Genomic DNA, 25,720 nt, shown 5'->3' on the forward strand with positions numbered 1-25,720 from the left:
AAGAACGGAAAAGAATGGAAAACAACAGATCGAAACGATCATCGAGATGTCGGTGTAAACATGAGTCGTAGAATCCTCGGATTCCCGCGTCAGCCTACGCCCACGTAAATTTCCAGCGAGCTACACCTGCGGCTGTCTGCGTGCGGCCAAAGGGGTACGCACACGCGATCGGGTCCAAGGTCCCCGAAGAAAGCCCTACGCGCCATTCGAAAGTTTATTGCCCCGTTTCACTGTGGTAGGGCGACCCAGGGAGGGGAAGTACCGCTCCACGGCGGAAGGGAGACCGTGGATGGGTGGAGGGGTGACAGCAGTCCACGTGGTGGGGATAAACCGTGGGGCGATACGCATGTGCGCGCGCAGCGTGGCGGGAAACAATGAGGGCCAACAACCGCCGGGAAGAATCTCCTTGGCGGGAACCTGGAAGGTGGTACTCAACCTCTGTCTCTCTGAGAAGCTTATGAACACGTTAACTGTAAATCACCACTCTTATTTCTGTATTTGTATAAGAATGGAGTTCAAAATCTGATTCTTGTCAATTTTGTTTGCAATTAAATAACTGGCGACACAGATTTTGCAAGGAGTGTGTACGCGTACCAAGACACTCGAGAGACAACTCTTGGTCACCACTGGGTTCTACGCGGCAACTCGAGCAGCGACTGAGACGACGGCCTTTGTTTACGTTCGATTTCGTTGAACCTCGAACCGTGGTTAAGGATATCCACGAATAGATTCCTAACCTCTTTATGTATTATTTTAGAAAGCATACAATGATACTCGTTGAAACGGCGCTATGATTTTTTCACGCTCAGTAAAGAACGGTGTCCGCACACGTGACCGTTCCGTAATAATTTCGTGCTCGTCGAGGATCGTGCTTCTTTGTTTCGTAACGCGTTGCCCTTTGGAGCGCCGGGTGGGTGGAATTTCGGACGAAAAAACCGTGGGGCGGTATCGCGTGTTCGACGAGGCGACGAAAAAACGGCATTCCGCGAAGGACGATAAAACGTCGGCGGGCCCGAAACGTGTTGGTAAAGCGACAAGAATGTAGTTGCCATTCACTGACTCTGTTTGGCACGAAACGGAGCAACCCGCGGTTCCCGAACTTCGACGGATCATGATAAAGCCCGAACGCTCGTACAGCCGCGAAACTCGCGTCTAGACGCGTTTTTTTGCCAGTCGGGCTCCCAGGGCCGAGGGCAAACAAAGACTTGGAACCGTTCGATCGTTCTGGTTCACTTTCCAGCTAATTCGACTTAACGTTCTTCGAGCTCGTGCCGTGATCAGTCGCAGTTCCTCCTCGCGTCTTTGTTGCCTTTTCTCTCGCTCTCGAGCAATATACGAGCAATAATGGAAGCTTTTCGAACAAGATGTTCGTTGCCCCCTGAGTAGATACAGTTTACGTCCGAAGGTGAACAGGAAGCGAGTCGAGAGACATGCCACACGCGTTCAACGTTTTCTTTTTATCACCACGGAATCGTCGCGGTACGCAGTTACGACTATACTCTGCGGATGTTCGTGCAATAGCATATCCTCGTGGAAAACGCATAAGAAAGTTCGAGTCAACGCAGCGCAAGGGAAACAAAGACATATTACGGTCACGCAAAGATCAAATGCGTCGTGGTGCTTCGACTTAGCTCCTGATTATTCGTCGAGTGATCGAGGTTTTAGGGAGACGAATAAAGCATCGACTTACGAAGGCTTCCGTCTCGAGGCCCCGGGTTACAGAGGTCCGACCGTGTGTTTTGCATATACCGATACACTCCTGCATATGTTGACATATTATAATTGCATGTTTTGCATAAGTTGCATGCATATATTGATGTTTTATGCTGGTATAAACACCGCGGTCTACCTACGACGCTGAGCGTATTACCGACAGTTATCGAACGGAGGGGGACGATTTAAAGCGAAGCGCGGGCCGGTTATGCGAAATTACGAATCGCGTATAAGCAACGGGAGCGACCTTTGGCACCGGTGACGGCGTAGGTACGAGGTCATTCGGGCCGGTAGTTTTCCAGGTTAGCCCACAGGAATCCAGGAGCGTCGCGGCCCCTCGGAGGTATTTGAACCCGGCGAAGCGTCGTCCGTCCGTCCGTTGTCTGTGGCGGTCTCCCTTCTGCCGTCCAGGTCCCCTTCCTCGGCCCAACAGAGGGAAGAGGCGGCTGGCGGGGAACCGAGCGATACGCGAGTTTCACCCCCCACCGACGACGGGACATCAATGTAGATGAAGTCCGTGCAGATATCAGGGGCAGAGAGTACAAAGCATGGATCCGTGTCCGTTTTCCTCTCTTTCTCTCTCACTCTATCTCCCTTCCTCCCTTGTGCTCGCTCAAAAATGGGCAAAGAAACTCTTTCGAGATTCGCTCCTCGAGGACCCGCGGAAGTCGTCGGTGCGCGACGTTACTAAAATTAACCCCTCGGAACGGTGTCTGGAAATCCCAGATCGCATATTTCCATCGAGCGGTAGGGTGGAGTAGAAATGACGACTTTTGATAATGAAATCGGAGTAGCCGGGGAGAGGTGCGGGGTAACTGCTTGAATTAAAATTTTCTTTGGATACGTATATTTCAAATATAATTAAGACAAGACATCACTCCGTACATCAACATTCTGCATCGTTAAAATGCACTTCGTTCAACGAATTTCACAACTTCTCGACAACCGGATTTCCACGAAGGATATTATTCGCGTTATACGTGAGAGAACTTCCCTCGTTAACTTTAGATCTCGCGAAGTACTTCCCAAGCACCATGCAGGGTGCTCCAAAAAAACTTCTCATTCGATCATTATTTCACTTCTTCGTAGTAGAGGAAACTACCACGATACGTACTAAGTTAATATGTATATTAAGGATACAGACTACAGAAAGTGTCAACATTTGATTTATATATATTTTATAGGGGCGTGTCCCAATATAAAGGCACTCGCCAATTTTGCAATTTACCACCGAAGTATTTCTCCGCTGAAAATCTCGGTTCGTTTATCCTTGAAAGGGGTGGAAACGATATCCCCGTTGGAATTTTTAGCGTGGAAGGAGACTTCCCCGAAAAAAGAAAAATACTCCTAAACATTCTCTCGAGCGTGATCCCCACGGACATTCGCGGAACCATGGAAAAGCCACGCAAGTAATTTTTCCCGGTTGTGATTTTTGAAGCATCAGCCACTGTACGTTACCCGCCACCGCAGCCTCTTACTATGGCTGGGAGCAACAGATACAGGCAGAAGAGGAGGCCTCTCGATAGACGACCGAACTCGTTTCGAAACTGACGGCACACGGCCATCTCCGTTCTTTTGCCCGTTCGTTCGTTTCTCAGCGTCACAGACGAGGCGAAGCAAGTGTTTACATTGTACCAGGTTGCAGAGAACGGAAGAAAGGAAATCACGCGGCCAGACACGCCGGTTAGATGTTCCCTACACTATCCCCTTGCCCCTGTATCCCTGTTCATTTAGTACTCTTACTCCCCCTATGATCTTCCCTTTCCTTGTCTTTTATATCTCATTCTATCCCTCTCGGTATTAAGTCTGTCTCCCTCTCGGAACAACCATCCTGGCCCCCTCTCAATCATGTAGCTTCTGCGTCTAGAACAATATAAACAATTACATCATACGCGAAAATGGTTTAAATCCTCCTGACTTTCTGTGCATTGCGATGTAATTAATTGTACCGAGTCTCCTACTTTCGTTTTACATTTGGCCATGTATTCAAAGCAACTTAAAATTTTCTTGGTAAGTCAAGCAACGTTCACCGTTGAGATGTTCTCCAGAATACGAATAACCTACAAAATAAAAATAACAATAAAATAGTTACGAACAGCACACGACACAGTATGCAAAACTATGACATAAACATCGCGAACGCATAATGCTTATATCGTCTGATGTATCTTGACAAGCGATGCATATTATTTGCGTTCGCGTCTCTTCCTTTCCCTCTTTCAACCGTTTTCCTCTTCACCGTTGCGGTCCCCTTCATCCTTTTACCCTTCTCTTCGACCGTTTCGTTCTCCCTCCACTCCGGTTAGGCTGCCCCTATTTTTCTCATTCATCCTCCCTTTCCCTCCGACGTCGCTACTTCCATCCATCTCCTCCCGATCTCTCGTACCCTGTTTCAGCGTCTCACGTTTCCCTGCCCCGGCGTGCTCGAGCCGACTTGGCGGGAAATCAGACACGTGGTTCTCATGGGCGTCCATTCTCGAACAAAGGCTCTCACCCGCGGCGTAGTAGTACTACTACGTGTCCCACGCTGCCCCCAACGCCCGACGCCGCCCGCGCCGCCGTGGCGAACAGAAGGCCGAGCGATTCGCGGTCTGCGCTCAAACTCGACACCGAACGGCCTCCAACACGACCGGAAACCGCGGATAACGGTCGTTCCGAGCGGATTCAAACGCGCTCTATACTCCGAAATCCCCGAAATGCGAGCCAAAGACACGTCCGATTATTTCTGATTTATCCAAAGCATTTTTATTCATTTTGTACACGAAGAGTCATTCCACGTGGACTATTGTTTTTTAATTAAACTCATGTAAAGTAGTATCAAATTTCTTTTTTCGCGATTAAAATTAATGCAGAGTGAGTGAATTTTATTTCTAAGGATTAGAAATATATACGACATTGGGGTGTGTTTGAATAGAAGAAGAAATGATTTCACGGAATTAGAGATAGCTTTCAGGGATTTCGAAGTGTCGTGCGAAGGCGTGATCCAGTACGAATCGGAGAGAGCTGGTCGCCGACTGTCTCGCGGTTATCGATCCGTCGGAATGACGGGTACGTACATATGTCGAGGTGTGGCGATGGTTGCTCTAGGAATCAGGTATAGGGTAACCGATGCAGCGGAAGGCCAAGTTGCAGGATCGATCGACTGTACAAAGTACCATGATGCTCTTGTTAGCCAAACCTGGTATTCGTCCGATTGGAAATTCTTGATTCCAACAAGAAATTAATTTACATTTAGGTAAGTACTTGAACGTGCTTTATGAAAAATCCATGAAACGATACGCAGTCTTTCAATACCGGTTCTCCATCTTCGTTGTAGACTTGCGAATGATTCGCTGAAACCTGGAGGATTACGTTCCTCCGTTTCGTGGATGGTTAACCGCGGCGGTTTTCAACGGAAATTCAATTAAGGTATAAATAGCCTGGGAGCAGTCCCCATTAGAATGGCCAAGACTCGAGCAATAAGAAGGCATATCTGGCGCTTTGTCTGGCCTCGATCATCGTTCTCGTGCGTTGGTCGGCGCGCAAAGGGGGCTGGAATCGGGTTTGGGCGCGAGGTGCAAGCACGCCACCGAGTGTTGCATTACGTTCCTGGGTTCCAGACCTACCGCAATCCCGAACCTTTGGTCTGGACTCGTCCACCGAGCGGCGGTCACACGTCGGTCATTCACACGCGTGCGACTCGTCGCCGTTCGGCTGTTACGCTGGAACGACAGACTGCTCGCCGGATGATCCCCCGATCGTGGGATTAGCAGGCATTTAGTCGCATCGATTGCCCCCCTCCCCAGTCCTTCCATGCCCCGCTATCATCCGTCGAATGTTTCCAGTTCCAGTCGAACGATCCCTTTATCTCGTCGATCCATAATTACTTTTCGACGTTGGATGAAATTTTTAATCTGCGAGCTAATCGAAATCACCCATTCGTGCTCGACGATATTTTCACCAGAGCTGGCAACTCCGCACGCTATTGCAAATGTTCGAAGTCTTCTCTTCTTACTTAATAGGTCTACTTATCTATTTATCTATTCATCGAACGTATCCATTTTGCTGTCAGATTTCCGATTCCACCACGGCAATTTGCAATTAGTTACGGATACTCCGGTAAAAGGCTATCCTGCACAGCTTTCAAAACAAACATACGCGTAAAAGAAGCCTGGAAACTCCAAGAAATGCATAAAATTCCTTCCATACCTAACATTCCTACACATCCAAATAGATTCTTTAAATCTTTCGATACCTCGACCATTTTTAAACTCGAGAAAGATGTACTTCTCTAAAGTGAAAATCTTCCCATAAATGGTACGTATCGTAACGTGTTTTTGTTGTCTGAGAATCGATAAACAGGTTGTATCATAAATCTGGTCTGATACCTCCTCGCGGAGAAAAAGTTCCTCGCTACCAGAGCACCCGATACCGCTCGACGATAAAATTATACCGCTAATGAATCCGGCGTCCTTAATATATTTAACGTACCGTCGAATTACAGCGCTTGGGAATTCGATGAATTCGATGAATTTAAAGATCGACCATCGTCGCGAACGTTTGACTTGTTCTCAAGCTTGGACAAAGTAACAACACAGTCCTCCACGCGTAGCGTAAGATAAATGTTTCGTAGTCCGAGTACATGGTTATGAAATTCAAGTGAAGCTTTATACCAAAGCATTATATTAAGAATAAATAGAATATAAAGTAGCAACTTGATCCATTATTTTACTTAATAATATCGCCCGGTTCTCGACTTATAGAGAGAACGATAATTTGGCCCTCGAGATAGGGAAGGTTGGCCATGCCTGTATTAGAGGGTCCGCGCCGGTCCTAGAATGTCTGGTTTCCCTGTTCCACGAAAGAATTCCAGCGGCCATCGACGCGGCAAACCGCTGCGTCTCGATCGGATGTTGGCGCGAATCTAATCCCGACCTTGAACTCCAAAGGATCGTCGCGTACTTATAATGCGTCCAGCGGATGCACGAGGAATCGGTTCTCGGAAAGACTCTCGAAAAACGACGTCTCGAAGGTGGGCGTGCCCATCGTGGCTGAGTTCCGAAGGTCGAAAGCCTTTACGTGGAAGAGGATCCCTCGGACCATTGACGACCCTGAATGCCAGACTGGGTCAGACGTGAACCGGTGCTCGTTCGGAGAACGATGAAAGCGAATGACAAGATCGAGTTGCTGTTTTGGTTCTCGCGCACACCGAGAAACGAGCTCGTTCGAGCGCGCATTGTGGGAAATGAAGTTGGCTACCTGGCCATCGAATCAAGACTACGCGCGAGAATTTCATTTTTGGACGACGAGAAACCGAGTCCGCTTGGATATCACTGAAAATGTCTGGAACCGAGAGTTTGCTCGAAAAGTAAAAGCAAGATTCAGCTATGATTTACGAATAGGGATCTACGGTTACTCTAGAAACGAGAAACGGAGATCCAACGAGCGTCCCTCTAAATCTGTAATCTGGTTGCAACGAACCGCCGAACAATTGCGTACGTTCCCACAGTTCAGCGGGGCGTCGAGATGAAAGAGTCGAAGCGGACGGTCGATAAATTGACGCGAAACCGGACGAAAAGGAAGTCTTAGCAGTCGATGTATGGAGAGGAAGCTCGATCGTCGGGGCGGGGGGGCACGAGCCCCGTGTTCCTTTCCGACCGAGCAACCGGTTCTGGTTTCACGATCCTCGTCACCTGCGACCTTCTGTCACCGACGGGCCAACGACACTGCACCGGTTCAAAGGAAGTCTGGTGCCATTTTAGCGACCTGCGGCTTTTACCGAGAAGGCTCAGGGTCAGAGGCCAGACGGGCCACCAACACGCATGCGAAACTGTGCGACGCAGGATGAGAGGGCACGGACACGGCCCTGCCTTAGGTGGTCGTGTGCGTGCTCTCTCACAGGTCCGACCGAAACCGAACAAAAACACCAAGACCAGGCTAAAGCGTCTCGATTTTCACTCGAACGCCGAGCGAGTGTTTTGTTCTCCAATTTCCGCGCCTCCTCCGCGACGTCCGAGAAGACTCCTTCCTCCCTGTTATTACTTTCGACCAATTAACCGTATAACTGGCGCGATATATATACGAAAAATGGAACTGGAGCTGCGTGGAACAACATGGTACTGGAACTGGAGTCTTGCAAGGACGATTAGCGTGTAAGTAACCAAGAAATAATCTCTGACGAATTATAATTCCTGCAGCGGAGGGTCAATCGATGCGCTGTGGACATGAATATTAAGCGATCGCGGCGATTAATCCCGCTGATAAAGTACGCGGGAATTATTTACTTTACCGCCATTTTTTATTTTTCGTTCTTCTCTCTCGCGTCGTTTTTCTCCACTCGGTCTAGGAAAACGACCGCATCCATTTGAAATTTTAATGCGCCGTTAATAACCCGACGTTCCGTCGTCGATTATTTTACGGTGCCATTATACCATTTCTCCAGAAATTTCATTCATATTCCGAGTAAATTAATTTTCCTTCTCCTTTTTTCGTCAGATGCAAATTTGCCTCTTACGATCGCCCGTACGCTGCAATTCCAAGCAAACGATTACGTCTATGTGCTAGAAGCACCGCATCAATTAAGCAGGACTAATCGTTCAATAACCAGACACGCTTTGCTCCGAAATATTACAAACCATTGATGCGGGCTTGCAGATGCAGTGCGTGATTCCTACTCGAACTAACAATTGCGTTTTGGAGTTGGAAATGGGAACGAACCGAAGATGTCACGATCTCGATACCAATTTGAACCTGTTCCATATTATTTTTCAAGTGTTCGAGATATCATTTTATTAAAAAAAAATGTTCATTTTTTTCAGCGGTATATTGTTCACCCTCGACAATGATTGTTCGACGCGATGTTGGAGCCCCAATAAAAATAAGGGAATACGCGAGTGGCCTAGTTACGGCCCTGAACGAGCAAGTACGAATACGAATGAGTAATCCCAGGCCGGCCGTTGGCCCGTCCGTACATTCGGGGAGCACGCATTCTCGATCGCCAATGGGAAAGATTTTCGGCGCATAAAAGGGTCTCCCGCTTGTCTTCCACGGGTCGCAGAGGGGATTTCATTACGATTTGGGGTGCGCGGGAACTCGAGCGGCCATAATGGATTCGCGAATGTCTGTCTGGCCTTGCGTCCGCGTCCCAAGAGTTCAACGAAACGAGCTCAAGGAGCCCACCCGGATGGCTTATTCATTCGCGAGGGAAACGTTCCGCGTATCGAAGAATTTCCCACTGAACTGGTTCGATACGTCTGCTCGTGTTCGCATCGTGGACGAATTGTTCCCCCACTCCGAAATACCGACCGCCAATGAAAACTGAATCGAACATCTATTAATTTTTTTGAAAATTTCTTTGAAAAGTATCTCATGTATACTCCGTTTCTAAATCATCAAGGATCCATTAATTCAAACAACTTCTCATCTACGCTAAGACTGCCGTGCCGCAAAGTTTACCCCCTTCGCGAACGAAACGATTAACTAGACAAATAACGTTGCTGGATGCAGTTTTCAAAGGTATCGATTGCATCGTCTCTTGCAGCGTGCAGCGCAGCATAGCAAAAAATAATAGTCGTCTGGAGCGATCGGAGCATGTGGTAAATCGCGCGGCTGGCGTCGCCGACGACGCAGCTGGATAATAATAGAGCGAAATCGAATGTTTCGGCCCGTCATAGACATAGCGGGACGACTTATTTCCGTCGTCGATGGCTGCGAGTCGCTTGGAGTCGACTCTAGTCGCGTCGGAGTCGAGTCAACAGGGGCAGAGACCTTCGAACGTCTGTTCCTCCGTCCTTCTCCGTGTCGCAATGGCAAAAGAGCCGGGGCTGTTTGCTGCTAGAAATAGATAGCCTAGTTAGGCAGTATACGTTCCCGCTCTATTCTCGGCGCAGGCACTTTTTCCCCCCTCTTCAGGTTTGCACGGTTACCTGCGAGGCGTAGAACCTCTCCTTCCTCGTGTCTAGGCTGGGAACCTCTCGCGTAACTGCGCCACGATTGCTTCACTCGGTTCGCGGTGCCTTGTTCCATTATACGCGCCGTTACGCTGTTCTAATTTCCCCGCGACGCCTGTTCGTGTTAAATAGAATCGCAACTCGGACGAACGCCACCAGGAAAGTCGAGCAGAATCCCAGACGCGCCTGCTCGGTTCCTCGTCTGGCTCCGGAAGATGCTTTACGTTCGTCTCGTTCGCGTGGGTTCAACGAAACCGCTAAATCCTCTGGAACAGTGTCTCTCAAGCTATCCCGACCGCGGCCCACTTTGACCAAGCGTGTATACTCGCCGGAATGAATAGATTCTTGTAGACGCGGCCGAGAGCCAATACCGAACTGTGGCATTCTTCTCTCTTCCATCGTGTAAATACGAGTCAGTGAGACAAAGGCGAGGCTCCTTGTCGTTCAAGTTGCAGAAGTCAGACCTGTACTCGAAGAGATACCCCTGCATGATCAAACAGGGGGATGCTTGTCGCGTCTAACATTAAACAGAATCACGCATGCAACTCTAATCGCATCGCTACCTTTCATTGCGTTCATCGTTTGGTCGATGCTTTTCTAAGAAGCTGAAAAACGAAGCGGCGTTTTAAACGACACGTCCCCGCGGCTAATCACGAAGAGTACGTCGACTCTCGTTTTCGGGCACAGCCGCCCTAGCCACGACCATGAGGCGTCCTCCTTTTTTCCCCGTCCCGATGCCAGAGGAACGCGCGGGGCCCGCAGATTACGTCCTTTGTCCGGTCGGTCTGGGCCTGGCCACAAATTCCGAGAATACACTTCGCATCGTCCGAAATTAAGGATATTTATTGGTCTGGCGCTACCAACGGAATCCGAGAACGGGCTACGAAAAGGGGAAAGGAAAAAAAAGAAGCACCGGGGAATACCCCTTCTTTTCGCGACGGTGTACCGTCGATGACCAAGGTCTTCGTTCTATGGAAATGAAGAAGAGAGACGGCGACGGCGTTCATGAAGCGAGGGAGCGCGGACCCGTTCGTGAAATAGTGGGTAGGGCATTTAAATAGGAACACCTAAATATCTCCATTATTTACGGTCGGACGAGGAAGCTCCTTAAGAAAGAGTCACAGGATTTTAAGAAACACGTGCAACGATAGCGAAAATGCTTTCTTAAAGTCGTTGTTTTGCGAGATTCTGATTTTGTCTAGGTTTTTTTTTTTATGGGATGTATATATATACAGCCTCCATAGGACGAAGAGATTTAATCTGCGATGTTTCCGGGGCAACAGCTATCTCCCTGTGACGTAATTACCACGGTCACGTAGAAAATGTTATCAAGTACGTGTCCCCTGCGTCGCGAGCAGAGTTTCCGTGAGAAGGGAGGATTTTCCTACAACATTGTCATCACTGCTGGACCACCACGAGGACGAACGGCAGATCCGCCAAAAGATCAGAAAAACAAGAGCTCATTTTCATAGTGAATCTTTACAAGTTCCACGTGAAAAGGGATAGAACTTGTAAATAAAGTTATATTAATTCGAGATCGTTTCGTATCTAGACCTGCTTTACACGAAATACCGAGTTTTATTAAAATGGTTATAGAAATGAACTTGGAAAGATGATTTAATTAATTTAAACGAGTCAACCAATTTGTGAAAGGAACAACCGGCTGGATGCCATCAGTCGCTTTCCAAGAGAAGTCCAAAGGCCCCCAACGGAGACGCAAATTGATTTAATCACTTAACTTCTGCGACGGGGCCATGGGTCGGACACCTTTGAGGTGTGACACCGTCTGATAGCGTGTCGCGGGGGGGCCTCGGGGAGGAGGAGGAGAGAGGGGGGGGGGCAGGAGCATTTTCTAAAAGGCGTCTAATATACCTAAGGTACGTGTCAAAGGACAGGAGCATATTACGCGAACGGGGACATCGTTAGCGAGGAGGAGAAGGAATCAAAGCGGAGTGCTATCCAGACTAAGTGGCAGGCACGGGTATTGGCGTCGGAACGGTTCATTTGATGCGCGAACAAAGAGGACCAAGAAGAGCGTTCCTATTATTGACGGCCATTATACTTCAAAACGCGTCTTGATCTTTCTCTTCCCCCTTCTGCTTTCGTTTGACGCCGATATGTATAGAAATGCGGGACCACCTGTCGCACTTGTCGACAGAGGGCTTTCCATCAATTTTTTACTCTTGGAAATTCTTGTCCTGGCATTGATTCCTACAGACGGATCCTTCCATTCCTGATTGCGAATGTATTCCCGCAATTGGACGGTCTTTCGCGTAGCTTTAATTGACTTGCAAACGTTGCCAAACTCTAAAGCGATACACGTGCTCCTTTCTACAATCCCTTCCTTCAGGTCAATCGAATATCAGGTAATAGGTTGTTAGAACGATGCTTTCAACCCCCCATGGTTTTTAGCAGAATTTACAGCAAACCATCGCAATCAAAGAAACGTATCCTGTTATTGGGAATAGAAATATAATTATGATAAGCAGAGATTCATGCATTGATCGTGTTTTCATAATCCCAATAGATTCAAATCTAATCCAAGTGTGATGACTACAATTCTGTACAATTCATATCGCTGATGGAATTGTAAATGACAGCAAATCAAATAAAAAATATTCGCCTAACGAATTCGTGTGTATGGTTTCCGTACATTCGCGCGTCTCGATTACGGATTGATATTCGGAGCATATGTAACATTATTAAGCACCTCTTTGATAAATAAAAATTCTAAACGCTACACGTGCAACGTAAAACACCCCGAGTTAAATCTACAAACATTTCTCGTCGCTAATTGTATTTCTTTTAACTACTCGTATATTTCGAAGTATCAATTTATCGCACTTGTTACTTTGCAAATAGTACCAGGGACCTGCGATGAATCGCTTTGCAAAGACGGGTTAAGATCAGAGGAGTACCGAGTTGTTCCCTTGTAAGACGAATTCCTTTATTCCGTTTTCGCCTTCTACTCCGAGAATCTTCTACGGACTCGGATGACTAATGTCGTTCGCAGAACATCAGTTTGGTTCTACGGCGGAGCACACGAGTGGCGAAGTAGTTCTCATCTTCATCGAGATCCCGAAAGTCATCGAAGCTCGAAGAGCACTCCTCGCCCTCGTGCATCTGTAACTTCGCATCTCCGCGAGTTACAAAGTTTCAGGGAGGAAGCATCGTGCAACGCGACTCGAGATCCTTCTTCGATCCTCCCTTCACCCCGAAGGAAGATTTCCTCCTTCCAGGAACGGGTTTACAAGGGAATTTGCTATGCCCGCATCGAATCTCGACTAGACTCCCCCCCGTTGAGACTGGTTAATTGTAATTTGTTCTAAACCATAATCGTTACTGTCGTATTTGACATCGAGTGTCATTTGTTAACACAATTATTATTATTGAAATATCGTGTCAGTTCATTTCGCGTTTGTGTCTTTGCTTCTTGGTCGTAATAACGCAAAACACAAATTGAAACGACCTCCTAATGGACGGAACGTCAAACAATGACATAATTGAATAAAAAAAAATTATCGTATTTTATCTGAAAAGTTAATAATCGAAGAGACTAGAATAACGTTCGGCTACGAGGAGTCAATATAGTCCCTCCGCAATTTCTTCTAGGGTTAAGGGCGGTGAACTTCGAACGTCTTCGATATCCTCGGAGGAGCCAATGACGAAGTAAAAAGAAAAGTGGTGGAAAGAACGGCTCCGGGGAAGTAGAGCGGGTGGACAGGGGGAAATATGCACGAAGTTCGTAGTCTTCTGTATAGCAGAGGGGACTGCTGGTAGGGAGGGAAGAAATGCAGGGGTTCCGTCCCTTAGTAGTCAGACGCAGGCGTCTGCCGTTCCCAAAGTCTGACGCGTAGCGATGGGAACGATGTCCTCGCAAACGGTTTACTACCGAAGACAGCATTATTTCCAAGTACCTATGAATATGCTATACAAGGTGTCACGACTGATTTATTACTGGAAATATTTCTTCCTCTTTCGCAGCCACGGGAATACATTCCGTACGAAAGTTGCGCGACTTAGTTGTCTTCGTCAACCCTGCGATGAGTTTTGGAAACTTCGGCGTACACGTTTGCATTTGAGAATCTGTGTACATTTTTCGAGAATATGTTTACATTTTTGTTTATCAATAATGGCATTAGTCCCATCGCTACCGGTGCGTCCATGCTTCGCTCAGCCTCCATCCACACCCCCTTTTCGTAGGTCTGTCTGTCTGGCCCCATACCGAGCGTCTTACCCCCATAGATCGTCACCCCTTCCTTCCTTCCTTCCTTCCTTCCTTCCCATCGTCCTTCCTTCCACTCCCCTCCAGTGCCCTTCACCACGACCTGTCTTATATCCAGTCGCGACAATTGGTACCCGCCGGTTGAATTTTGAAGTTTCCCCTTTCGTCCGTTAACGAAGACAAAGAAAACGTAAGACAAAGAGTGCCGCTTTGGGATCAACCGATTCCCGAAGACGAATTTTTCTGCGGATCATCCCCGCCCTGACGCCAGTCAACCGGGGGTGCATAGCCTCGAGGAAGTTCCCCGTGCAAGCAAAGGGACGATTTCCATTTCGTTTAAAGGCTTCTCTGTTCTTCGAGCCGCCGTGATTTTTCTCCCTCGTCTCGGTGTTTATTTACCGGGCGACTCGTTGATAAATAAATGAAGAGGAATACCCGGCGAGCTCCCGTGAATGTATCCTTTCAGGATTAAACTTCCGTGCCTTTCGTGAAAATGGTATTGAACTGTGTACAATGGCATTGAATAGTTTTCTATTGAGAGAATAATATTAACACTCTATGGAATAGCCCTGGCTGGGATTGGACCTCGTTAGCAGAGCGAAATCTTTTTCGCTTATCGCGACAACAATGTTAATAGAAAAGCGAGTTGGAAGAATTTTGGCTTTAGAGAAAACTAAGATCAGGCGCGTTAAGAAAATTAAAAATCACGTGTCCCCAGAAACTCTGAGGATTACTTTCGATGATTCGCGTACGATGAAATTACTCAGCGAGAGGGAAACGTACGCTAATCGAAGCTAATATGTAAATCACGACGTCAAGGATCACGGAAGAGCGACCAAAGGCAAGAGAATGGGGGTTGTGTAACAGGGACATAAACCGATTTGTACGAGGCCAGGGGTCGAAGCGTGAAAAGGTCCTAAATCAGAGTTTATACAGGCTGCGAAGGTTTTCTGAATTTATGGCCGCAAGAGCTTGTGGTCACAGGGGATCGTGGGCAACAGGTATAATCTACCGTGTTTATCTCGGCCCTAAGTTTCCTCGTTCTTTCTCCGATATCGCGCCGGCTACGTACCTGAATTAATCTCTCTGAACGAACGGCCAACAAAACCGTAGGACCAGTGGTCCACTTTGCGCGTCTGGCTACCTACTTTGCAATCGGGTCACTTTTCGCGAAATTGGACACTTTTTGAAGTAAACCAAGACAAAGGGACGGCCAGAAGGAACGGCAAAATCGTCTGGTACGTTCTAACGACTCAATTCAAGGCATCGGCCTTTTACGTTTCGGTCATTATCGTCAAGGGTGTAAATAGAAAATATAATATAATTGTTTGAAAATAGATTAATACATTCGCGATCAGTTGATATTTTACGCTTTTAATACCGAGTACTGACAAAAACAATACATTTCTGAAGCTGGACATTGCAAATTTGTATCGTTAGAGTGACGATAAACATCACAAAATATGTTTTGAAATATCAATGTTCTAATTATGTAGTGTATAAAATAAAAAGGTTTTCATAATTTTTCATAACCAGGAGTAGAATTTAAAGTGACGTGAATTCACATCAGCGGTCTTGAATGTGTTAAGGGGATTCTAACTAAAACTAAAACACAAGTTTGATTGAATATGGAACGTACCTAACCAAATGAAACTGATACGTCCAATTTCCCATCAACCTGTAATGATGTATGTAGACCATTTTATACAGTGGAAGCGAAGCATTGGTATAATATTCGAACATAATACTCGTGAAATGGAGGATCTATCCGCGATCGAATGGTGTCCAGAATCATTATTCTCTGCTTTCACGCGGTAACGAGACACTCCTGATCCTCGATTCGCCGAGTTAATAACCTGAACTCTGTCGCCAATGGCATTAGCGGGCGGTGCCGTCGAACTCTAAACTATAATTCCTGTCTACGTCTTGAGAAAAGCGGCTTACTCGACGGTGCTGCGGAAGCGGGCGTATCTCTGTTTATGCGCAATCGAGCAAAGATGAATTTCTGCGCGTAACGCGGTACAATAATCGCGCTATCTAATTACCCGACCGCCAGGCGTTTCTGTTCCGTTCATCTTCCGAGGACAACTGTAAACGAGAACTAGAGTGCCGTGGAGAGCGAATAACATTGACAGGACCGATTTCAAATAGAACAAATTTTGAGACAGATAAATAAGGATCAAATTAAAAAAAAAGTAAATATAAGTATCAAACTATTACCTATATCAAAACGAATACTGAAATATTATTTGCGCTCCATAAAGTGCTATATCTTTCTATATAATAATTGTTCTATTTTTCTATTAACGCGCGTCGATAAGCAACTTTGCGGCAGCATTTTCCACCGTTAATTATGCGAGCCCCTAATTGCATTGCTAATTGCCGAGTATGATTTGCATCCCGCGTGTATCCTGGGCCGGAAGGCGCGCGTTCGTCTTCGAAAGCGGGGGAGTCTGTTATTTTGAAAGGTTGATGCGCGATAATCGATTCCACCAGCTCGGGGAGGCGCTCTTCTTACCACCCTCGCGCATCGTATCGCGTTTCTTGTGATTTTATGTTAAACGCGCGCCTCGCATCCGCGAGATGAAATATTCATTGGCTCCGAGATAATAATATTTTGCGTTCGGGGAACTTTATCCGTGAAAGTGTAGATTTGATATTTACGCGGTTGGTGAGAAATTAATCAGGACCGAACGAAACGAACGCCTTGGTTCCTTCGGAATGAAGCTTTTAGAAATAATTTCGAAGGGATAACGCTAATACGAAATACATACTTTGATATTTTCAGACCCTTGACGAGATGAAATTTTATCGATACTTTAGAGAAACTAACGATTAATCTTCCAAATATACGACAGACTCGTTTCATTCAATGTCGAAATGATCTACAGAAGAATATCAGAGGCGTATTGGAATTTGTAAACGCTGAAAGATTCCATCGCTTCGACAAATAGCACTAGGCAGATTAAAAGAAATAAAGCGGCGCTTGCAGCTTTTTTTATTTATCCGTTTATATCGTTGAAAGCCAGATACGAACAAAAAAGCGCAAGAAAAGCGGTGAAGAAGAGTCAGTTATTGTTTTACCAAGAACATTCGCGAGTAAAATATCTTTTGTCTCCGACTTTATCTCGCAAGATAATATAATAAAGGACGTAATACCGCGTCAAAGGATATCAGCTTTCGCAAACAAGGATTGCAATATTATTCTACACGGAAAGATCCACGAGGTTCGATGAAAGACCACGGATGCACCAAAAGGTTCCGGCATTTCAAGACGAGTGTGAAATTACATTGTTTCAAAGTCGTAGCTAATCTTGTCTGCTAGCAATTCCGCACAAAAGCGAATCAAGCGTTATCGGATAGTTGCATGTGCCATCGTAAATAATAAGATCCCAGCGCAACCCTTGATCCACGACGTGGGTTATCGAAGTTTGCGTTCGAGCTAAAGGTGATTAGTTGCAACGTTAACGTCTGAAAGTAGATAACCAATTATTGGAGCGCAAAAGGTCACAGGTTTACGAGACCCTTTTACGTAGATTGATGTGGTAAATTTTACGATGCTTCGCAATTGCGAGACGGTGCTCGAGGAGTCCACGAGATATCCGCAAAACGTGGATTACCTCTAGTATCTGCTTCGACGATGCTGCTACCCTCCCTCCATCTCTAATTTTAACTCTCTTATCTGCAGCGGCAGCGTGGCACGGGGATGGGCGAAGCAACCCCCGACAGAAGGCGGCGGTTTTCGGGAGAAGGGGAGCGGAAGATGGAAAAGGTCGCGGAAGGAGAGGGGTCTCGTCGAGAGGCGTTTATAAAGCGCGAGCGAACAAACGTCGCAATTAAAACAAAGCCTACGGCATTCGTACAGCAGCCGCGGTCCCGACCACTGGCAACCCCCACGGGACCAACCCCCTCCCTGCTAGGAGGGTAGTTTACACGGAGCGAACGAGACGAACCCTGGCACGGAGGAAGGGGTGAAAAAAGTGGCAACTTTTTTCGGGAGAAACGACGATTATTCCGAGCCGCGTTGGGACGCGGTGAACTCAGCCGCGAGGGTGACAACCCCAACCGAGCGCGAACGACCGCTTTCTTCCTTTATCGTCTCCGCCAATCGAGTAATTAGATGCCAACCGTGAAACGTCGAGAAGGCAGGCGCCGCAACACACAACAGACACCTCCACTTTTGTTTCAACGTAGACTTCATTAGCTACCTACGTCGACGGAATAACGTTTGCGATAATTGAGACGAGACGAGTCTCCCGAGCTCTGAGAATTGAGATCCGAGAGGCATCGAGACGGATACGCCGATCTGATGCTTCGGAACTTTAAGGGGGAATTACCTGTCCGTTAGAAAATCGAATCCGCTACGTTCGGAAGGTGGAAGAAGTTTCTCAGCGAAAAAGCCTCTGCAATTATTGAGCAATTCGAAAGGTGTAGATTCGACAAGTATCGTGCCTACCGATGAGCATCCTTCGTCTTCAACTCACCTAAACTATATGTAGATACAGTCAGTCCTATAAATATTCGTACCCATTGTGTTTACCAAAGAAGTTTGTCTAAATTAAATGACAGGTTTGATGATTCCCAATAAATTTTTGATTATAAATACACACACACGTAAAATTGGTTTATGTACATATTTATTATAGAACATTTATTTGGTAATATCAAACCTATAATTTAATTCAACTAAATTTTTTCAATAAGCATAGAGGGTACGAAAATACATGCGAATGACTGTATAGATTGATAGGCTACTTCAAATAAACTAATAGAATCTCGAAGTTAAAGATTTTCCAAACATTATACCGTTGTCTTCTTTTTTTTTTTGCTGAGAATATTTCCGACAAGCGTGCGAGTAAGAGTTCAAATGTTCTTCATTCGATCAAATTTCGGGCCATCTGATGTTTATTTCTTTGTTTACTAGTTCCAAAGCGAAACAGTTTTCGCGGACGTCGCAGACGAATCCGAGAATGGAGGCGCAAAAACAAGAGACATCGCGAACGCGAATGCACCCGTCGACGAGTACTCGAACCCCGCAGAAAGCCCTTTCCACGGGCTGCGCCGTTTCCCGTACATTAAAAACCGAAGAATCGTCGCCGCCTGCCATTCAAACTTTTCCACGCTCTCGCCCATCCCGACCGAATTGATTCAGTGGTTTACGACTTGCGGAGGAGCGTCGGGCGTGAACTGAAGCGCCGGCGGTAGGTCAGAACACGGAAGCGAGGATAGAATAACATTTATCACCGTTCGTTAAGCAAAGACAACTCCGCGGCACGGTGCGTCGTTTCAGCGACCGTTAATCGTTAACGAGGCGGCGCCCGCGAGATACAGTCAAATTTAGAGATGCTCATGGATCCCTTTTTCCACCGGTTGTTATTAATCACTCTTATGATCCTTGGTTCCGCGTTAGGACTCCCGACGATCGATCGAATCGCGCGTCGGTTCGTTTGTCGGGGGAGGACTCCCATTAAAAAGCCCATTACTTTCGTCAGATTCGAGAATACAGACTCAACCCAGGCCTAAACTAAAATTTCTCTTCACCCTTGGGTAAAACAGTCGTCATGGTGCGAGACTAAAGACAACTACACGGTGTCTCGCAGAAATTGACTCATCGAAGAGAGCCACGGCGGGAACGGGACGAGGTGACAAAAAACGGGAACGATGGTCGCTGCACCCTCCCTCTTAGTCATCCGTCGGTGATATTAGACCTACGCGATTAATTACGTTCCACGAAACGAGCAGCTCCGACCTGGCGCGATTCAACGCCGCGATATCGTGGGCCGTAGACACCGGTGGACATTATGCCGGCAAGCGTATATCGGCACAATCAGCATAATGAAATTATTATGTTAGCCCTGAACGAACCGACCCCCGACACGAGACCGCGGAACGCTTTGTAATAACGTTTTGTCGGGCACGCTTGATCACGAACGCGCGCCTCGCTTATTCAACACGAGGAAAGAAAGAAGCGGCAATTTACCTGCTCGCGTGAATTAATAAATACCGATCATGGCGATAAATTCACGTCCACGGGCTGGTTTGTTCGATAACCGTTTCGTGTTTTTGCAGCGATTGTTCGCTTGATTGCGATCGCGTCGATCACCGACCTGGATTCTTCTCATTCGTTTAATCTGCCATAAATTAGCGGTGGGATTATTCGAAGTATTTGTATTTGTATATTCCAGGGTAAATAGAAACCCTCAGCTCGCTCTAGAGTTTCTCTAGTAGTGTTTCGTCCGACTCCAAAATCTCCGACAAAATCAAATTCCAGCCAGGCCTTCCAGTGAATGCGCACGACACTCCCGAACTCTATAATGAAGCGAGTCAGTCAGTCAGCCATCCAGGCCAGATTAATACGGACTCCATGCACGCTAGAATCACGCGTCGTCTGGCTTTCGTTGGAGGCGCTGGCACGGAATTGGACAGAAGTCCGATCAAGTTAGCGCGCGGAGTTAGTTTCAGGTTAAATCACCTTTGTGCGACTGCCTCGCGCTCCGAGCGGTTCGGCCTCGCCCCCGAACAACACCTGCTCCCTCGAAACACCCTCGCTTTAATACGTATATAAGATTGTTTGTAAATTCAGCCTAGGACGCGTGGGATTATCGAAGGATGGAATCTTGTCGCGCAACTTTCTTGCCATCTGTTAATATAGATTAAAATTTATCAAATTTTCGTCCTTTCGACATTTAGCGATCCAAGCATTCCTAGACTCGGATTTCAAATTTCGAATGCCTCGCTATTGACCAGAGGCGGTCCTCGTGACAGATCAAGAATCGATAGTTGGTGATAAAGCTCGCGAAATTGGGCTGGCGGATTTATGAACAACGACGGACGATTTACGTACAAGCCACCGCGTTTAGAATAGGTAAATTATGGCTGTGGCGTAGAGTTGCCGGAGCACGAGAAGACGAGGCCTGTCTAGGCACGAGGGGGTGGTTGGTCGCGCGCGGATGGAACTGCGGGGAGCGTTAATCCGGTTGCTTTATTGCTAAGAGAATCCCTCCGGAGCGCGGTGCCACCTCGTCGTTGCCTTGTTGTTTCTCACCCTTCTCGAGAACGCATCACGGCAGCGCGGGACGGCGGGGGAGAGGGTGAGGTTAAGTTCGTTTCCACATAGTTCGACGACCGAGTCGGGGTCCGTCGGAGCCTGGACTCCCTCAGGAGCCACCCCTCGGAGCCACGGACGCGGCGCGCGCGTACGCGTCCGACAGCTCCAACCCTCCGACGGAGCGGCTTATTACGGCGCTTGGCATTATTACCGTGCCACGGCGCATTTCTCCAATGGAAATTCCGCGAATCGTCGGGGACACCGGCTGCTCGGCGACGATTTGGATATCCGTTCCTGTCCGCCGATCGGATCGCCCCGTGGACCGCAATTCCGTGTACACGCCGCGGGGATATCGACGAGGTTCTCGGGAACGCTCGCTGGACGAAACCTTTAATCGATACCCTCGATCTTCGAGCGTTCCTGAACACTCGACGAATTCTCTCCATTCGAACGTGAACACGGTCCGCTTAGACGTTCGAGTAAAATGTGCGTACTGGAAGGAAGGTGGAAGCAACGTTAACTTTTCGTTAAAGTCACCCTTTTCCAGACAGAGCGATATGGTCTTGCGATTACCTTCTCTTTCAGCGACGGGTCATCATCCTCTATCTGGAACAAAAATACGAGAATCGTTAGTATTAAATTTTTCTTGAATAACGGTGCTATTTAATGAACGTGTTAAACGGTTTTATGATTCATCAATCGCTATTAGGCCGTCCGCACACGAAGCCACGCATGCGTAAAGTTTATTCATGTAGATATTCATAATGAAACATTTATTTGGAAATATTAAGTTTACCATTTAATTTAGACAAATGTGTTCCATAGAGACAAAAGGGTACGAATAGTTACGGAACTGACTGTAGATGATATAGGTCTCGATTTATTTATAATACGATTGAATTCGAAGAAGCTTTTTTCCGTAAAGAAACGTCCTCGAGATTTATTGTTTTCAGAATAACGGAGAACCTCGCGGAAGAATAGCGCCAAGGGAGATAAAAGCGTTTCATTTAGGAATCTCTTTTCATAAAACGCTTGACTTCGTCTTTCGCGTTATAGCGATAAACGGGAAACTTGAAGGCACGATTGTTAATTTTAAAGCACAACCAACCGCGACAGAAACGAATTTTAATCAAGCAAGATGGTCGTAACTTCGCGATCGAGATTATGGAAGACGATAACGGAGAGTAACTTTTGCATTTCTCGTCAGGGGTCATCGCGAAATTCCCGAATTATGGCAAATGCCTCGCGATGAAAGCGAAATAACGAGAGTTGATGGCTCGTTACATTTTGCTTATTGCTCGATACGGTTTGGTACGTTTTCCTGTTGTTCCACGACGGACACTGGTTTCCGCGAGTACCGAATCCTCACTCGATCCACCCTTCCCCTAAGCACCATCTGCCAGTGCCCTAATTAGGCAGCTCATCGTGCCCTAGCGAATTGCTGTTCGCCCACGAAACATTTGTCCGGGGACGTGAAAAGTAGGAGTGACGAGTGACAAGATTCCTGCGAAAATCGAAGCGAACCACTTCGGTCGGAAAATTCGATTACGTTCCACGGTATTCCCATTCGCAAGCGTTATTATGTTCATAATAATGCTTGTCACTCGCCACCTGCGCGTTCGATCGAACAACCGAACGGTTAAACAGACTTCAAGGAAAGAATAGAAGACTCTCAATCGGAAAGTTCGCACAAGTTTGACGATTAAGGTCAAAATTCTTCGCTCCCGAAAAGCTTCCATAGATTACAATCGTCTTTCGGCCATTGTGGCGGCGGACAATCGAAACTGGTCTTTCGATTCGGAAATTTCACCGGCGGAAACGAGGACGAGGAGTAGCGACGCGCGAACACAAATGGCCAGGCAGTTTTCGTTGGTAATAATTTTTTATAAGACTTAATGCACACAGTCTGGCGTGGGAAGCAGATCCGCAGGGAGCAGGCGCGATTATTCCCAGCGTGTACGGGCGACACACGCGTGCGGGAGTTATGAATATACATTATTTTTCGGTAACATTTTTGCGCGCACCGCCTCCCAGTGAATGGGACCAGTGCCTTCGGGGAGCTACGCACCGACCTGGTAATTCTTTCTCATCCCGTAATTAGGAGCCGACTTCCACCACCCATTCGAGCAACGCGCATAAATCGCGGGAGGGTGGAATTAAAAAGGAAAAAGAGCAGTGCAGAGGAACGCGAGGTGCGAGAGGCGACGATGCGATGAGATGAAAACGAATGATAGATAATATTGGGCTGTCTGAGAAGTTCATGTTGATTTTTCGTAGGTGGTACAGATCTGAATATATTGTTGAATATGAATGGTTGAAAACAAATAACAGGTAGAAAGATTGTGGAACAAAATCGTACCCATATAAATAAATAAATATATATCAAAATTTAAATATGCCTTTGAGTTTATTTTTTAAATTGGCACGAATTTTCTGGACAACTCAATAGATTAGGTGGCTACATACAAAAATAATTTAAATAATCTAGACTTAACCTCATATCTAACCGAATCTTTGAGACATTATCGTCGAAACAGGGCTGAAACGTATCGAATACCACCTAATTCGTAATTTGTACTCACTTATCATTATTCTTCTTGAATACACGGTTTGATTGACCGCCAACTGAACTCTTAATCCCCCTCGAAACCGAATCATACCCCCATATCGGGCACGGGCGTCTCGGGACGGGGCTGTTCGGATCTTTTGGAATTCCGAGCGTGGCTAAAGCGCGAGGAAAACCGTATGAGTAAATAACCGAAGTCTCGCGGAGCCGGTCGTAAAAGTACCGCAATAAAATATCGAGTCGCAGGACCCTTGGTTTCTTGCCTGCTCTCGATGTTACTCGGGTCGCTCGATTATTTGTATTTTGTTACGGCCCGCTGAGAACGTGTGTGGGTGAAGACACGCGCATCGCGCACGCGATAATACTCGCCGTTTTGCGTCCAAACACTTTGTTTTCGACAACTTTCGTCCTGGTTCCGAAACCGCCGTCGAGAAAAGGAGAACGTTTAAATGCTGATTTACGGTTACGGGGACCAAGTTCTGACAAAAATGTCGCTCGTCCTCGCGAATGCCGCAAGAACCCTCGTGTCTTTCGTGCTTTGCTTTACGAGCGCTGCTTTTTACGCTCTGACACGTCTTTTCGGCAGCGCTCCGTAACAATTCCCGGTTGGCTGTCCCAATGTTTCAATTCCTCGTGGAACTGTAAACCGCCGTGTCGTAACCGCTGCAACTCTTTTATTTAGTCGTCGGATAATGAATGAACCAGCCATCGCGAGGAACATCACCAAAGCTGATTTTGACGAAACTTTGCCAGCGCATAGAGTGGAGGAATAAAGGGACAGATCCGAAGTTCAACCCCTTCGAGTACTATGGATACATACATGCATCGAGAGAAACCTATCATCCAAGTTTAACAATTTTATTAGAAAAAGATTTCTAAATATTTATTCGGTGTTTGTAAAAATTCGTACCAGTTGCACGCTTCGCGAGGAGGTCGCAAAGGGTGAACCTTGAAAATAATCAACGAGCATCTCGCAGGATACTATTCAGCCAGAAAATGGAGAAAAGAGACACGTGAAAAAGAGGGTACCACTCGCATTTGGAGTATGTATTCCGTTACAATGAGTCGCGGGGAAAAAAATTTGTAGGGGAGTAGGACGGAGAGGGGAACAGAGAGACGGAGATGGGAAACAAGAAGACTGTTCGCCATCGCCACGGGCTACGGTAATCCACTTACGTAGACACGCAAAACATAATTACAGTTCTCGCGCGGGACACGTTAAACCGTCCGTTGTTCAACGGAATTTCGTAAACATTTGGACAATTTCGAAACATTCGTATTCGTTTTCATATCGTAATTTTGAATTCGGTTCCACCATGACTCATGAGGCGCTCCGAGTATTACGTTAAAATCGCCAAATTCTTGCTACTAACCCGACCCGAAGCCATTAACGTGAACGTTACTGCGAATGCCCTCTGCCAGTTTGTTACAGCCCAGTATTAGGGGTAGAAGCGAGCAAGAACCCTTATCTAAATACAAATTTTCGACAGGGAAATAAACAGTAAAGAACTTATAGTACGAATTAAATATTTTATCTTCGGTAGATAAACTGTCGGCGGTATAGAAATTGATGTTCTTCGGTTTGGTGGCGAACGATCGACGATCGGCGGCGTGCAGAAGTCACGGGGATGCGCGTGAGTCATTGTTGCGCCAGACAGGGTGGTTACGCGGGGTGGTCCCCGTACTCGTTAGGGGACATTTTAATGGCCCGCCGCTTTGGATTTGCCGGTGTTTAATTACAGGGGTTCTCAAACTCTTGATGCGCGCGCACGCGTCTCTTTAACGTACAAGTGCTGACGTGGGCTACGAACGACTGATCTGTTTCGATATATTAATTCAACAATCGACTCGGTGCAATTATTTTTTTTATATTTAGCAATTTATCCGAGTAACTGTTCGCTTGAATTTTGTCTATCTCTGCCACCTAACCGCCTTACCAATTCGCGAACGAGTTTTCCATCGAATTTGCTGATTCGGTGGAACGTTGTAGCGGTGCTTCGTTGGGGCTTGCACGCAGAATAGAATTTAGCTTCGTCGGGGAACGTTGCGAAACGAAAAACAGTAGGGGAGGGTTGCCAAACCGTACCACCTAAGCTATCGTATCTAACTTATTCGATTAACACGTTGACCACCAAATCACTCACACATGGGTGACAAGGATTTTCACTGAGGAATAAATAAATAAATTCTGAAAGTGAGGTGTCGAAAAATAGTATTTTGGATAGGATTGGTAAATTCTA

The 25,720-nt window shown here is 46.7% G+C and overlaps 1 protein-coding gene across 1 annotated transcript in view; it reads right to left on the reverse strand.

The window, feature by feature from the left end:
• Positions 1–25,720, reverse strand: part of LOC128894504 (3-phosphoinositide-dependent protein kinase 1) — a 404,982-nt gene that overhangs the window by 311,933 nt on the left and 67,329 nt on the right. The window contains exon 3 of the mRNA XM_054156267.1: positions 21,488–21,520. Within this exon, the coding sequence (XP_054012242.1) occupies positions 21,488–21,520 (33 nt within the window). The remainder of the gene's footprint in view (positions 1–21,487; positions 21,521–25,720) is intronic.

Source organism: Hylaeus anthracinus, unplaced genomic scaffold, assembly GCF_026225885.1.
Source record: "Hylaeus anthracinus isolate JK02 unplaced genomic scaffold, UHH_iyHylAnth1.0_haploid 4, whole genome shotgun sequence".
In the NCBI taxonomy this organism is placed as follows: Eukaryota; Metazoa; Arthropoda; class Insecta; order Hymenoptera; family Colletidae; genus Hylaeus; species Hylaeus anthracinus.